This window comes from Arvicola amphibius, chromosome 10 (genome assembly GCF_903992535.2).
Source record: "Arvicola amphibius chromosome 10, mArvAmp1.2, whole genome shotgun sequence".
NCBI classification, from domain to species: Eukaryota; Metazoa; Chordata; class Mammalia; order Rodentia; family Cricetidae; genus Arvicola; species Arvicola amphibius.
The window spans coordinates 98,974,314-98,989,664 of record NC_052056.1 but is presented as its reverse complement, the minus strand read 5'-3'; the positions used below and the strand labels follow the sequence as shown (position 1 = coordinate 98,989,664).

General features: G+C 49.6%; 1 protein-coding gene across 1 annotated transcript in view; it reads right to left on the bottom strand.

The window, feature by feature from the left end:
- Nucleotides 1-26: 26 nt before the first annotated feature.
- The window catches only part of LOC119825543 (kinesin-like protein KIF19), a 49,125-nt gene continuing 33,800 nt past the window's right edge, over nucleotides 27-15,351 (bottom strand). The window contains exons 14-20 of the mRNA XM_038346463.1: nucleotides 14,327-14,448; nucleotides 9,036-9,163; nucleotides 6,676-6,784; nucleotides 6,217-6,549; nucleotides 4,813-4,963; nucleotides 2,270-2,377; nucleotides 27-127 (exon numbers count right to left, since the gene is read on the bottom strand). Coding sequence (XP_038202391.1) covers nucleotides 27-127; nucleotides 2,270-2,377; nucleotides 4,813-4,963; nucleotides 6,217-6,549; nucleotides 6,676-6,784; nucleotides 9,036-9,163; nucleotides 14,327-14,448 — 1,052 coding nt within the window. The remainder of the gene's footprint in view (nucleotides 128-2,269; nucleotides 2,378-4,812; nucleotides 4,964-6,216; nucleotides 6,550-6,675; nucleotides 6,785-9,035; nucleotides 9,164-14,326; nucleotides 14,449-15,351) is intronic.

Here is a 15,351-nt window from a genome sequence, read left to right as displayed (position 1 = left end):
GGGGTCCCCTGGACGTCTGCTGCCATCTACTTGGGACGCCTTGGCCTCTTGGCACTACCACCCTGAGGCTTGGGGGGATTGTTGGGGGGCAGTGGGCTGTGACGCCGGCCTCTGCTGTCTGTAGACCCTGCGATGGATGGGAGACTTTAGTTTGTGGCCAGACCAGTGAAAGAGAATCCAACACTCGCTAAACACTGTGTCTTTAGCCCCATCATGACCACATGCAGCTCACAGGCCTGGACTCCCCTACACACACACACACACACACACACACACCACACCACACACACATCTGGGACAGGCAGCTGACTTCATCAATACCAGAGTCCTTTTCAGCTATCACGTGTGACCTCCAAGGCTTTTCCTCCTCACCCTTCAGGCTGAAGTGGCCTGCCTGCTCCCTGGTCACTCTGGACTATATTTGAGAACATACCCAGCAGCTCTGGCCAAATGCAACAAGGATGGGGGCCCGTGTGGACCCTTCCCTGTCCTTCACACTCAGAGATACAGTATTAGGCAAGCTGTCATTCAGCGTGTATGACTGACCAGTCAGCACCTGGGAGAGCCCTTCCTCCACAGCCCTTTACTCTTTAGTGCAAACAGCAGCGTGGGGGAGGGTAAGATGCAGCAGCAGAAAGTGAGGTCAGACAGCAGGAAGGACCTCCCACTTGGCCCCCACCCCTAAAATCCTGATAGTCCAACAGCCCAGGGACGTTTGACTTCATTCAATGGCTTGGTTATCAGGTGGTTCAAGTGTTGACAAGATGGTACGAAAGGTACCAGAGGATGCTTGCCACCCCAGGAGGGGATTGGGGTAGCTCTGGCTTCTCCATCTGAGATGAAGATGACATGAACGTGGACACTCATGTGGCCATCCTCCTAGCTGGAGCTCAGTAATGCGCAGGAAGAGTTAGAGCCATAGGGATGAGGCTGTGACCCTCGGGACTGATGTCTAGACTGGCCACTGTCCTGCAGAGTGGATGCTTCCTGTCGAGGAAGGGCCTTAGCTGGGATCTTAGTCAAGCAATCCACAAGAGCCTCGGCTTTGGAGGAAGAAGCCAGAGTGAGCAATGGTGCAGGATTTTCACCCTAACACTCATGAGGGAGGAGGATTGTGACTTCCAGGCGGTCTGGACTACATTGTGACTATATACATGGCTGGGGAAGGTGCTATCCTAGATCATAAATTGGAGTTGAAGTTATACAGTGAAATAATAATAATAATAATAATAATAATAATAATAATAATGTGTGTGTGTGTCATGTGTGTTCAGGTGTGTGTGTGATGTGTCTACATGACAATAAACATCTTCGTAGAGACGACAGTACGCTCCCAGAAGCCGTTCCTTGGGCCCTAGGCAGGCTACTGACCCTCAGGGATCTCCCCATCTCTGTCTCCTCAGATCTAGGATTACAAACACACACCACCTCAATGGGCTTTATTGTATATATTTCAGTGATCAGTCTCTGGTCCTCACACTTGAACAGCAAGCATGCACAGAGTTAACTATGCCCTCAGCCCCAGTGAGAATCCTTTTTAAAAAACCTGGAGGATCTATGTGCAGTGGGTAGAGAATGGACTCACATGGGTGCCCAGACACTTAATCCTTGACTCCAGTCCCCTGGTGTCACCTCCCCAGGACAGAGCCCTGAGACATGCCTCCCCCACAATTCTCCTCATCCTGACCCTTGACCCGCTCATTTCCACCCATTGACTCAACTGAGCAGGATGCCTGTTCTATAAGTATCACATTCCCAACTAGGTCGTCCCCTACAACACTGAAGGCCGCCAACCCTCCTCCTTCCAGCTGCATCTGGCCCTCTCCTGCCCACCTCAACCCTTGACCCTCAGCTTCCAGCCATTCACTCTGGACTAGGCATCTCATTCAAAGTTAAGGGAAATGTTTGAGAGGGGAGTGAAGTGCTCCATCAGCAATGCCAGGAAACTTTGGCTGGGATGAGGTCAGTTTGGAAAGCCACCTGGTCCCCACTGTCTCCTCCCAGTCAGCAGAAAAGGCTGGGCTAGGGAGACAGAGGGCTCAACTTCCAGTCCAGGCTGTCCACTCACTGCCCAGGTCACCCCCAACCCTCTGTCTCTGAGACCATTGCTGTCTTCCAAACAGTTCACAAGCAGCAGAGGTCCGGAGCACGGAAGGCTGTATAGCATGGAGGCTGCTGCTCTACCAGTTCTCCCACAGGTGGGACACGAATATCCAAGATGCCAGTGGGGTAGAGATGGGGGCACAGGTTTGAAGGTACAGTCACTGACCTCGGATGTCACGCGGCAGGAGGGGTGGCCGGTTAGGGGCTGCGTTGCTCTGCCACATGGCACTGGGGAAGGTGAAGCTGACCTCCGGCACATGAAGCGTGTTTTCATCTGAAGGAGACACCAGCAATGGGAAATGTTATCTGGAACGCCCTACCAAGATGAGAGGCCAGACTAAGGAGTGGGAAAGAGGTGAGTCTCTTCCTCAGCTCCACAGGAGGCTAAGGGAGAATGAAAGATGGGGAGGGGGAGGGGGAACAGAGAAGGGGGAGGAAGAGCAGCAGGGAATGAGAGAGAGAACAAAGAGGAGGGGAAAGAAGAGGAAGAAAATGGTAGATTTGGGGATGGATTTTCCTAAATGGTCTGGGTTGGCTTCAAATTCTCAATCCAGGGCTGGAGAGATGGCTCAGAGGTTAAGAGCATTGCCTGCTCTTCCAAAGGTTCTGAGTTCAATTCCCAGCAACCACATGGTGGCTCACAACCATCTGTAATGAGGTCTGGTGCCCTCTTCTGGCCAGGAGGCATACACACAGACAGAATATTGTATACATAATAATAAAATAAATATTAAAAAATTCTCAATCCATCTGACTCAGTCTTCAAGAGTTGGCAGAACAGGCACACATCACCTCACCAGCCATCACTCGCTGTGGAGACAGGGTCTCAGTATGCAGCCCAGGCTGGCCTACTACTCGTGATTCTTCTGTGTAAGCCTTCTGAGTGTTGGGATCAGATGCTTAGAGTATAATTATTTTTTTAAACTTTTAAAAATTTATTTATTATATATACATGATATTCTGTCTGCGTGTTTGCCTGCAGGCCAGAAGAGGGCACTAGACCTCATTACAGATGGTTGTGAGCCACCATGTGGTTACTGGGAGTTGAACTCAGGACCTTTGGAAAAGCAGGCAATGCTCTTAATCGCTCAGCCATCTCTCCGGCCCTAGAGTAATAATTCTTGGAGGATCACCTGGTGCTGTTGTGTTTTGTCGTTTGTGTATATGTGTGTATGTGTGTGTATGTGGGTTTGCGTGGGTGTGGAGGTCAGAGGTCAATATCGGATGTCTTTCCTTTATCACTCTTCACCCTTTGTCTGTTGTTTGTGAGACTTGGCCTCACTGTGTAGCCCTGGCTGGCCTGAAACTCATGCAGACAAAGCTGGGCTCTGAACTCACAGGGATCTGCTGGCCTTTGCCTGGAATTAAAGGCAGGTACTACCACACACAGCCTCCCACTTTGGTTTTTTGAGACAGGGTCTCTCACTGAACCTGAAACTCATTGCTTTGGATAGGAGCTTCGTGTTTCTGCCCCGGGGACTGAGGCTGCAGAGGTGCACTCAGCGCTGGGCTTTTCCATGCCTGCGCAAAATTTGCGGCACTTTAAAAACCAACTGTCTCTGTGATCATTGAAATCCACATCTATAAATAGAATAATGATGCCTGCAATCCCAGTCCTTGGGAAGCTGAGGCAGGAGGGTGACAGTCTCAAGACCAGACTGAGCTACATAGCAAAACCTTTCTCTTAAAAAAAAAAAAAAAGTTTCTTTGTCTTATTTGAGTCAGGCTCTCACATAGCCCAGGCTAGCCTAAAATTCACTATGTAGCCAAGGATGACCTTGAGTTTCCAAATCTCCTGCCTCCTCTGCCTAAGTGCCGGGATTATAGCCATGCACCATTACACCCATCCATGGTCCTGGGAATGGAACCTGGGGTTCCGTGCTCGCTAGGCAAATGCTCAACCAGTTCAAATCCATCCCAACTGCTTATATCTACACGGAAGTAAACTCTGCATCCAGATCTGAACAGATGGACCTAACTTGCCAGGTCACTGGCACATGCACCCAACAGTCAATTTAATCAAACTAAGAAAAACAAAAGCCAAAACTCACACCAAAAAGCATGGCCGGCAGGGGACAGATAACCCACACTGCTCCCTGTCTTTGTCTTGTATGGCTTGAGAAACAGAAAACCTTATTTTTCTTTCTTTGATCCCCCCCCCCATGTTGTGGGATATTAGTTTAATGATGCAAAGATGTGTTGCATTTTTTATGTTGCATTTATTTAACTCTGTAAAGCTGTGTTACTTTGTCTAAAACACCTGATTGTACTCCTAAAGAGCCCAACAACCAATGGCTAGGCAGAAGAGAGAAATAGGCAGGGCTGCCAGGCAGTGGGAATAGAAATGAGGAGAAACCTGGGCTAGGGGGGTTGGTGGAGAGAAGAGCAAGGAACGAGAAAAGGAGAAGAGGACAACAGGGGCCAGCACCCAGCCACACAGCCAGCTACAGAATGAGAAAGAAAGAAAGGTATATAGAATAAAGAAAATTAAAAAGCCTAGAGGCGAAATGCAGTTAAAGAGGAACAGGATAATTTAAGATAAAACAAAACAAAACAAAAACAACTGGCTCGAAACAAGCCAAGCTAACTCTTGGGATTCATAAGTAAGAATAAAGCTCTGTATTTATTTAGGAGCTGGGTGGTGGGCCCCCAAAGAGTAAAAACAAAACTAAGCAAAAACAAACAAACAAAATCCAACTCCACTCATACCTGCGTGAAAACTGAGACTGGGTTTCATCTTGGAGGCCACAGGGACAGCAGGGAAAAAGCTCTTCCCTGACGGCTTTGGAGGCTGGAGGTGTGCTGGGGACAGCTGGCTCTCAGATGGATGTTCCGTCGAGGGCTGATGTTTCTCTGTCGTCTGCAGTTTGGAAAAGGTATATGGAAGGAAGGGCAGAGGATGCTGAGGTCATTTTCAGAAAATACCTGCTGTGTGCCAGAGTAGCAGAACCAGCCCCAAGTAAATGAGCAAAGAATGGATGAGTCTGACTCCTCCCCTCTCCTTATGGGGGGGCTCTCAGGGGTGAGTGACACATGAATGGGTAGGCGTCATCCAGTCTGGTAAAGGCCTGAGTGGGACAGTCAGACAGTCCCCAAGTAAGAGAACGCCCCTGTCTTCCAAGTGGAAAGCTTGCTTCTTCTCTCCTTTCTCTCTCCCCCTGGTTTCTGCTACTTCCCTTCTTTTATATTGAACAAATCAGCTGATTGCTTGCTTTATTTATTTATTTACTTATTTTAGTATTTTGGACACAGGGTCCTAACATGTTGCCCAGGCTGGCCTCAAGCTCCCAATTCTCTAGCCACAGTCTCCTAAATGCTGGTACGAGAAGCCTGCATCACAATGCCCAGTCTTCTATCACTCTCACGTCAGGGAATACCCTGCCTGTGTCTAGTAGAGGTTTGGCCTTTGGTGCCCAAAGGCAGGATGTAGGTTGGCCAGACCCTCTGTCACTAGTCATTACCAAACACTGGGAGCACAGAAACGGATGATAGTGGTGGACCCGAGGAATTGATTCTCTCATGCCACTCAGCAGACTTATTCTGAAGCCAACCGATGACCCTTTCCTTAAATTAAACTACAAGTACCAACTGATGCCATAGGTCCGTGGTCAGCCCCTGCCTAGAATCCCCAGTGAGGGGCTGGGTGTGGCTCAGTGGCAGAGCCCCTGCCTAGGATCCCCAATGAGGGGCTGGAGTGTGGCTCAGTGGCAGAGCCCCTGCCTAGAATCCCCCAGTGAGGGGCTGGGTGTGGATCAGAAATAAATTTCTTGCTTAATGTGCAAGGTCCTGGGTTCTATCCCTAGTACCACGGAAGGAAGGAAGGAAGGAAGGAAGGAAGGAAGGAAGGAAGGAAGGAAGGAAGGATATTTAATCCTGGGATTGGCACATGGAGCTGCATTTCTAGGGCTTTAACTGAACAAAACATTAAGTGGACACCGTGAGTTTGGGTCATGCCGTGGGCTCAGGCACTGTGAAAGACTGGTGTCAGGCCGCATACTTTTCTGCTATGCAGGGATCCCATACATGTGTGACAGTGTGAGTGCCCATCTGCTCTCTGCCTTCTTCTTCTCCTGCCCCAGTTTTACCCCAGCAACCAGACAGACATCTACGTACTTGTTGCAGGCTCCAGGTGAATGAGGGTGACCTTTTCCTCCCTGCCTTCCTCTCCAAAGAGCGGTCCCTGCTGGGGCTGGCATGGGGCCACCTCCAGTCTGCAGGGCTGGGGTCCCTGGAGTCTAAGCAGCTGCCCTCTTTGTCATACACTTTGCAGCGACGGCTGGCTGCTATGAGGGCGATGCTCTTGGTGCCCAGGGCCATCTCCTTGAGGGCCTGGACACTCAGAGGGGGGCTGTTCATCTCTCCTGCTGACTGTGGCAGTCTCAGCTCCAAACCAGCTGTGGGCGGCAGTCTAGAGACCAGGCTCTTTACACCAAGAGTATTCGGCTTCTGAGGAAGAAAAGCACAGGTCACCTACAGTCACTATAGTAACAGCATGGGACCCCAGAAGCAGTCCCTCCCCATGCAGTCTATCTGAGAAGGGGCCTCCCTCTAGCTAGCACCCTGCACACCAACCTCAAGCATGGGAGGCGTCAGCAGGATGCGGAGGGCTGGCGGAGGGAGAAGAGAGTCTTGCTTCCCAAGCCTCCACAGTGGAGTGCTTTTTGAGGACCTGTTCCCATCACTGTGGATGAAAGAGGAGATACTCTGGAGGCCCTGGGTCCTTTGCCACAGCCTGGGCAGCTAGGATCCAGCCTCAGCTGCTGTTCCAACCCAGAGCACTACAGTCCATGCACTGGGCGAGATGTTGGCCTCAGCTGTGTTGCTGTGGCTGTGACTAGGCTGGCTCATCCATGCTGGTCACCTACTGTGGGTAGCCAAGAGGCAGCACAGGTTTGCAGTGGATCATGCACTGCCCTCTATACGAGGCGGAAATACACAGCCATGATGTTCAGTCTGGGTTTGTCAAGTTATTTTCCGGATAGAGACTCATCATGTAAATGAATCTCTAGGCATGTCTGTGAAGGGTTGTGTAGATCGGGTTAACTGAGGTAGGAAGTCCCACCCTAAATCTTGTGGCTCCATCCCACAGGGTCCTGGACTAGATAAAAAGGACAAAGTGAGCTGAGCACCAGCGTCCTCTCTGCTTCTTAACTGCAGAAGTCATGTCTTCTCCACCATAATGACGTGTACCCTCGAACGGGCTTGGTAAGAACCCCTGCCTAGAATCCCCAGTGAGGGACTAGGATCATGGATCAGTGTGAGGGCCCCTGCCTGGAGCCCTCCAGGCAAACACTAGGGCCTAGCTAGATTCAGTCCCTAGTTCCTGCACAGGGGGAAAAAGGCTGAGGCTGTCTCACATAGTACGGCACTTGCCTTGCATGCACAAAGCCCTGGGCTCCGTCTGCACAAACTGGATATGCCTATAATCCTAGCACTGGGGAGGCAGAGGCAGGAGGACTATAAGTTCAAGATCATCCTTGGTTACATAGTGAGCTTAAGGCCTGCCTAGGCTGCATGAGACCCTATCTCAGGACAGAAACAAACAAACAAACAAAACAGTAAACAAAAAGATATTGAAGTCACCTTTGTGTTCTGTCTCCTTCCCTCTCTGTCCTACCTTAGTATGTAAGAAAACAGCAAGAAGTCGGCCATCTTCCAGCCAGGAAGAGGCCCTTACCAGGTTCTGTCACACCTCTGGGCAGCTAAGCTGGCCGGCTTCCATAACTGTGAGACAATTCATGTCTCACATTCATATCACACTTTGTTAAGGCAGCTGCAGTGACAGATAATCTTGTCAATTGGTCAGACGTGAACTCTTTTTTTTCGAGACAGGGTTTCTCTGTGTAACAGTCCTAGCTGTCCTAGAACTCACTTTGTAGACCAGGCTGGCCTTGAACTCACAGAGATCCGTCTGTCTATGCCTCCCAAGTGCTGGGGTTAAAGAAATGTGCCCCCACTGCCCGGCCCAGATGTGAACTCTTAAACTTCCAGACAGAGCCCATGGGTGTTGAACTTACTGGGGTGAGTTTTCATCTTGGAAAGTGCCACAGAAAAAGAGGATAGAGGAGGAAAGCGAGGAAGGCTTTGAGGGTAGGGCTAAGTGGCACTGAACACACTCTGGACAGAAACACCTAGGAAACGGAAAGGCCACTTCCAGCCTCAGACTTGTCAAATGCCTCAACTCACCACTGTCCCATGCAGCTGGTACCTCTTGTAATGAGTCTACTCTTCTTCTTTTTTTTTTTTTTAAATATTTATTATGTATACAATATTCTGTCTGTGTGTATGCCTGAAAGCCAGAAGAGGGCACCAGACTTCATTACAGATGGTTGTGAGCCACCATATGGTTGCTGGGAATTGAACTCAGGACCTTTGGAAGATCAGGCAATGCTCTTAACCTTCTGAGCCATCTCTCCAGCCCGAGTCTACTCTTTAAGTGTGTGTATATATGTATGCATGGGCACACGTCTGTGCAGATGCATGAGGAGGAAGTATATATGCATGTGTGTTCATACGAAGGACAGAGGACATACCAACTGTCATTCTCCAGACTCTGTTCACCTTGCTGTTATGAAAATGGAGCCTGGAACTCTCCAAGCAGGTGCGGCTGGCTGGGCTAGGGAACGCGAAGGCGGCCGCCTGTCCTCCACCTCCTCAACACAGAGACAGTAATTTACATGTGCCATCCGGCCCAGTCATTTTATGTAGGTTCTAGGGATTGAACTCGGTTCCCTGTGCTTGCAAAGCAAACCCTTTCCCCTCTAAGTTATCTACTTAGCACCTCCTTTGTTTAAGACAGGCTCAGTAAGAGGACAGGAGACAGGCGGCTGGCGGAGAGAACGTGGGCTTCCAGGTGAGCCCCCGAGAACCACGGCCTCAGCCCCACCCAGGACCTGCTGTTAGCTTCACTCTCGCCCAGGCTCCGTGCCCACCTGTCTCTCTCTAGGAGCATCTGAGGCAGCTCAAATGTGGCACCCCATGGGAGGTCCCGCCTGTCACCCGGAGGCTCTCCACTGGTCTCTTCAGGCGGTGGGGGTGATATGTTCATAATGGAGCCATCCTGGAAGCAGAGAAGAGGCAAAGCATCAGGGACAGAGGAGACAGTGTCACCAAGCCGAAGGTCTCTGATGGGCCATGGGAAAGCTGGTGTTCTTCCTCCACCAGGGCTCAAAGAACATCATGACCCAGGGGCAAGCAGCCGCACCTGCTTGGAGAGTTCCAGGCTCCATTTTCTTTTCTTTTCTTTTTTTAAAATTTTGTTTATTAATTTATAAATAAATAATTTTATTTACTATTTATACAGCTCCTTAACCTGTATCTATCATGGGACAGCGGAAGCTCCATCTTCATTCTAGGAAGTCTCCTAGGACAGTCACTCTGCAGACTACAGTATTACAGGGTTCTAGGGACTGGGAAGGGAGAGCATTATTATTCAGTAATAATGAAATGGAGAATTTTGATTTGGGAAGAAGAGAAGATTCTAGAAGATGGAAATGGCTTCACAGTGGTGTGGATTTGTTTAGTACCATGGAAGTTATAGTGGCATGCGCCTTTAATTCCAGCACTCAGAAGGAAGAACCAGGGTGATCTCTGTGAATTCAAGGCAATTCTGGTCTACAAAGTGAGTCCCAGGACAGCCAGGGCTACATAGTGAGACCTTGTCTCAAATAGACCAAAATAAATAAAATAGTGTAGTATAAGTAAAATAGTGGAGAACACTTGCCTAGAATATGCAAGGTCCTGAGTTCACCCCTCAGTGTTCCTCCTGTCTTAGGCTATTGCTGCAACGAAACACCATAACCCCAAAAAGCAAGTTGGGGAGGAAAGGGTTTATTTGGCTTATACTGAAGCACTGCTGTTCATCACTGAAGGAGGTCAGGACAGGGACTCAAACAGGGCAGGATCCTGGAGGCAGGAGCTGATGCAGAGGCCATGGAGGGGAGCTGCTTACAGACTTGCTTCCCATGGCTTGCTCAGCCCACCTTCTTTCAGCAGCCCAGAGATGGCACCACCCACCAAGGGCTGGGCCTTCCATTGGTCACTAAATGAGAAAACGCCTGACAGCTGGATCTCATTGAAGCATTTCCTCAGCTGAGGCTCTTTCCTTTGATGACTCCAGTTTGTGTCAAGTTGACACACAAATCCAGCCAGTACAGTTCCCTCCCAAAAACAATGATAAATTTTATGCATAGTTTCCCATGCCGAAAAAAAAGGAGGAAAAAAAAAGGAAGGGAAATGGATGCTTTGATTTGTCAACCAGACACAATTTAGAATCCCATGGAAAGAATGCATCAACGAGAGACTGTCTACATGGTGGGGGACCGGTGGGCACGCCTGTGGGAAAAGTCTTGATTACACAAATTGATGTGGGAAGATTTAGACCCAAGTGGGCAACACCATTCCCTGAGTCCTGGACTGTGCAAAAGGAACAACACAAGCATGTATGTATTCCCTCTCTGCTCTTGACTGTAGATGTGGCTAGTTCAAGTTTCTGTCTTGACAGTGCGAGGCCACACCAGGAATAGGACCAGTAAATCCTTCCTCCAGTACAGGCGCTTGTATCCGAGCATTTTATCACAGCAGCAAAGACGAAGCCAGAACAGAAGTAGGGGGAGGTGGAGGGGGTAAGGAGATGAAAGAAAAAAAAGAAAGGAAAAGGGGGGCTGGGGTGTAGCTTAGTCATTAAAGTGCTTGCCTTGAAAGCACAAGGCCCCAAGTGAATCCCAGAACCCATGTAAAAAATAAATGCTAGGCAGCAAAGGGAATGGGGAGATGGCTCGTGGATAAAGCTTTTGCCATGCAAGCCTGAGGACGTGCGTTTGGATTGCCAGCACCCACATAAGTGCCAGGTGAACATGACACTCCATCTATAATTCCAGCGTTCAGGAGGCAGAAACAGGAGACGCCTAGAGCACAGGGGGTCATGTCCATGAGGTTGTCCTCTGGTATTCACACCCCCAATGCACTTGCACACATGTGCAGAAAAATACACACACACACACACACACACACAAAGGAAGAACTCTGCAGGTACAGCTGATGGTTTAACAAGGCTTGTCCATGGGCCTTGAGCAGTCCAGGAGATACGGAGTCCTGGCATCCTTCAGACACTGAGAAATCTTTAGCACATCTGTCACCAGCAGAGGCCAACATGTGGATGACACCAGAGAGAGTAGGGCTAAAAAGGCTCACTGCGGTAAATACACCAAACGGTCTCCTCCCACTGGTCCACTTAGCCACCCTGGCGAGAACTCCAAAGGCTGCTCCTGCACCCTGGGCATCTGCTTGAAGAAGTTGACCCTAGAGATGCGCAGGTGTCAGTGAGGGGATGCCCTGTGCTGTGAGTGGCTTCCATGTGCTGAGAACCAGCCCAGAGCCCAGTGTGCTAAGCAGAGTTTCAGAAAAGCCAAAGGCACGTGTGGTCTCTACGTGCCAGAGACAGTCCTTTCAGAAGAGCAGTAGGGTTGGGGGCAGGTCAGTGGCAGAGCCAACCACAAGACTCTGAGTGGCATCCTTAGCATTGAGTCTCTCTCTCTCTCTCTCTCTCTCTCTCACACACACACACACACACACACACACACACATACTCACAGAAAAAGAGCAACAAGTAGGACTGAGGGCAGGTCAGTGGCCTCTGAGTGGCATCCTCAGCATTCCGAGTCTCTCTGTCTCTTACACACACACACACACACACACATACACACACACACACACACACACACACTCATGGAGAAAGAGCATCAAGCACCACCTCAATCCAGAAATCAAGGTTAATAAGACACACTCTGTGCCCTGGGCTCAGTGTTCTCTGTCCATGTGTGTGACCCTTACACTCAGCTCATCAAGTTGATCATGAGATGCCAGGCCAGCCCCAAGTAAGGGCCATACTGGGGAGCAGCCCAGTAGCCCCAAGTAAGGGCCATCCTGGGAGCAGCCCAGTAGCACCCTCAAGTGTCAGGCATGGGGGGCAGAGAAGCTAAGGACTCTTCCAGATTGAGGAGATAAAGGAGACACAATGGCTAAAGAAAACACAGATCCCAGGCTGAACTGCAGACTGGGAAAAGACAAAGGCACAAAAATCAAATGTGGGCTGGGAAGTGGGAGGGGGGAGTGCAGCTGGAGAGTTGGTTCATGGGATAAAAGCACTTGCTGCTCTTACAGAGGACCAAGTCTTGTTCCCAGGACCCATGTCTGGCAATTCACAAGACCCTGTAACTCCAATGTCAGGGCACACACAGAGACACACACACACACAAAAACACACATACTTACACATGCTATAAATCTAAACAACAGCAAAAACCACTAGGGATTAGGTTCATGACAAAGTGCCTGCCTAAATCCCCCAGTGAAGGGGTGGAAGCATTGTTCAATAGTAGAGTCTCTGTCTAAATCCCCCAGTGAGGGGCTGGGGTGTGACTCAGTGGTAGAGCACCTGCCTAGAATCCCCCAGTGAGGGGCTGGGGTGTGGCTCAGTGGTAGAGCACCTGGCTAGAATTTCCAGTGAGGGGCTGGGGTGTGACTCAGTGGTAGAGCCCCTGCCTAGAATCCCCCAGTGAGGGGATAGGAGCATGGCTCAGGGGTAGACTGCTTGCCTAGCATTCACAAGGGCTTGGGTTCCATCCCTAGCATCTCAAAGTAACAAGAACAACAAATGATCCCTGGTTATTGGGAACCAGTGGAGAGGGACGGAAAACCAGCAAAGCATGAGATGTTTCGGGCAGGTATCCTGCCTGGTGTGGTCCTACAGTGGTCAATATTTGTTTTACCTGTTGGTGCAAACACACAGAATTAGAAATCAAGAGTGTTCTGGAATGTAAACTATGTCATGAGGGGACAACGATAAGCTGATACAGGCCCACTGACGACAACAAACAGACCCTCTCTGGAGAGGGATTTGATAATGGAGAATTGCAGACTGTCTTGTCTAAGGGCCAATGAGAACTCTAATATGACATGGATCCAGAACTGCTAAACATTAGAGCCAGGTATAGTGACTCACACCTGCAATCCTGGTACTTGGGAAGCTGAGGCAGGAGGATTGCAAGTTTCAGACCAGCCTGTGTTATGTAACTAGACCCTTTCTAAATAGCTTTTCCCCAAAACACTCTTTAAAAAGAAAAAACAAAAAACAAAAAAACAAAGGCAGGTGGTGTTGGTGCACACCTTTAATCCCAGTACTAGGGAGGTAGAAGCAGGCAGATCTCTGAGTTTGAGGCCAGCCTGGTCTACAGAGTGAGTTCCATGACAGTCAGGACTACACAGAGAAACTCAGTCTCAAAAAACCAAGAGAAAGAGAGAACTTGAAACTATTCTTCCCTACAGGAGCCTGCAGGAACCCAGAGGAAGAGTGGAAAATTCAAATATTTCTCTGAGTTCCCCAGAGGATGCATCCCAGAGTCACTGAGACAGGAAGGCAATGCTCAGGACTCCCTCCCACCAGCTTTGACTCACCTCAGACTCTTCAGGAATAGCCAAGGACTAGAGGCATGATCAGGGAGAGAGCAGTAGAGGCCGGACCCAAGGGAACAGCACCCAGACCCACCCAGATCTCCAGGATATCCTGCTCTACTAGCTCAGTGGACAGGCTATGGTATTTAAACCTGCTGAACTCCCCTAGCTACTTGGCATGTGTGTACTGTGCACTATGCATTTGTATGTGTACATACATGTTCATATGTTCATGCACAGAACATCGTATAGAGGGCAGAAGTAGACTTTGGGTGCTTTCCTCAATCATCCTTCTTTTTTTTTTTTTTTTTTTTAGAAAGGGTCTCTCACTGAACCTGGGTCTGCACTGGGGTAAAGGGTAACAGGCCTTTTCTTTCTTTCTTTCTCTCTCTCTCTCTCTCTCTCTCTCTCTCTCTCTCTCTCTCTCTCTCTCTCTGTCTCTCTCTCTCTCTCTCTCTTTCTTTCTTTCCTTTTTTTTTTTTTTACTGTGTCAGGGCCTTGGGTCCCATGCTTGCACAGTAAGCACACCACTGACTGAGTCATCTCTGCAGCTCATCCTCTGGTCCTGGTCCCTGTCTGACTATGCAGCCTGTGGTTCAGCACATGCTCCCCCTGGAACTGACTCTGGGCACTTGGTCCATGAATGTCTCCTTAGTCTCTCTCCTCATGTCCTTGGTGCCTAGAACAGCCCAGCACAGGCTGGCCTAGGGCAAAGAATCAGGGGATGCTGTCGATCATGGCTTTGGGCAGAGGTAGGGGAAGTGAGGCTCACTTGGATCGAGCTGGACATCACTGAGAGCTGCAGCAGCAGGCGGTCCAATGTGCCCTCGCCCAGTTCCCGGAGGTACAGTTGGTATTGCTGCTCCAGAGGTTCTGGGGCTGAAATGCCACTGTCTGAGGGAGCAAAGAAAGCAGCCATCAGAATGTAGTACAGCACGCCACCTCAGGCCATGTGAAAACCACCATCGTGTGCCAAAAGGGGCAACACCCTTCCTGGAATGTTTGAAGGAAAGGAACTTCCTAGACAGTTTTTCTTCTCCAGTATACTATCTTTTATATTCCCATCCATTTTAGTGTACTTTTTCTGAGACAGGGATTCATGTTGTCCAGGCTGGCTTTGAACTCACTATGTAGCTGTGGATAACCTTGAACCCCTGATCTTCCTGCCAGTACCTGTCAAGTGCTGGGATTACAGGTGTGAGCACCATCCTTGGTTTATATAGTGCTGGGAATGGAACCCAGAGCCTCACAAATGCTAGGCAAGCACTCCACCGACTGGGCGGCATCCCCAGCTCTACTTTAATTATTTTATGATGAATTTTTTGTGTGTGATAACAAAAACGGAGTTCAGGGTCTTTAGGGGATGTGGTCTGGGTCTCACTGTGCAGACCTGGTTGGCTCAGAACTAACTATGTAGACCAGGGTGACCTTGAACTCATAGATATCTATAAGCCTCTGCCTCCTGAGTGATGGATTAAAAGCGTACACTTTAGCATTTAGGCATCTGTACTGGCCTGCCCTTGGGCTCCTGACAGGATATGTCCATATGTCCTCAGCTGCAGCCACTAAGTGCACCTCCCATCTCTCTCTCTCTCTCTCTCTCTCTCCCTCTCTCTCCCTATCTCTCTCTCTCCCTCTCTCTCTCTGCTTCTCTGCCTGTCTCTCTGTTTCTCCCCCTCTCTGCCTCTCTCTTCTCTTCTGCTGCTCCTGTCCCCAGAGATTGGTTTCCCCCTCCCCTTCCCTTTTCCCTAATAAAAACCCCTCCACATGAGTTCTGCCTCAAGGCATCTTTCTCTC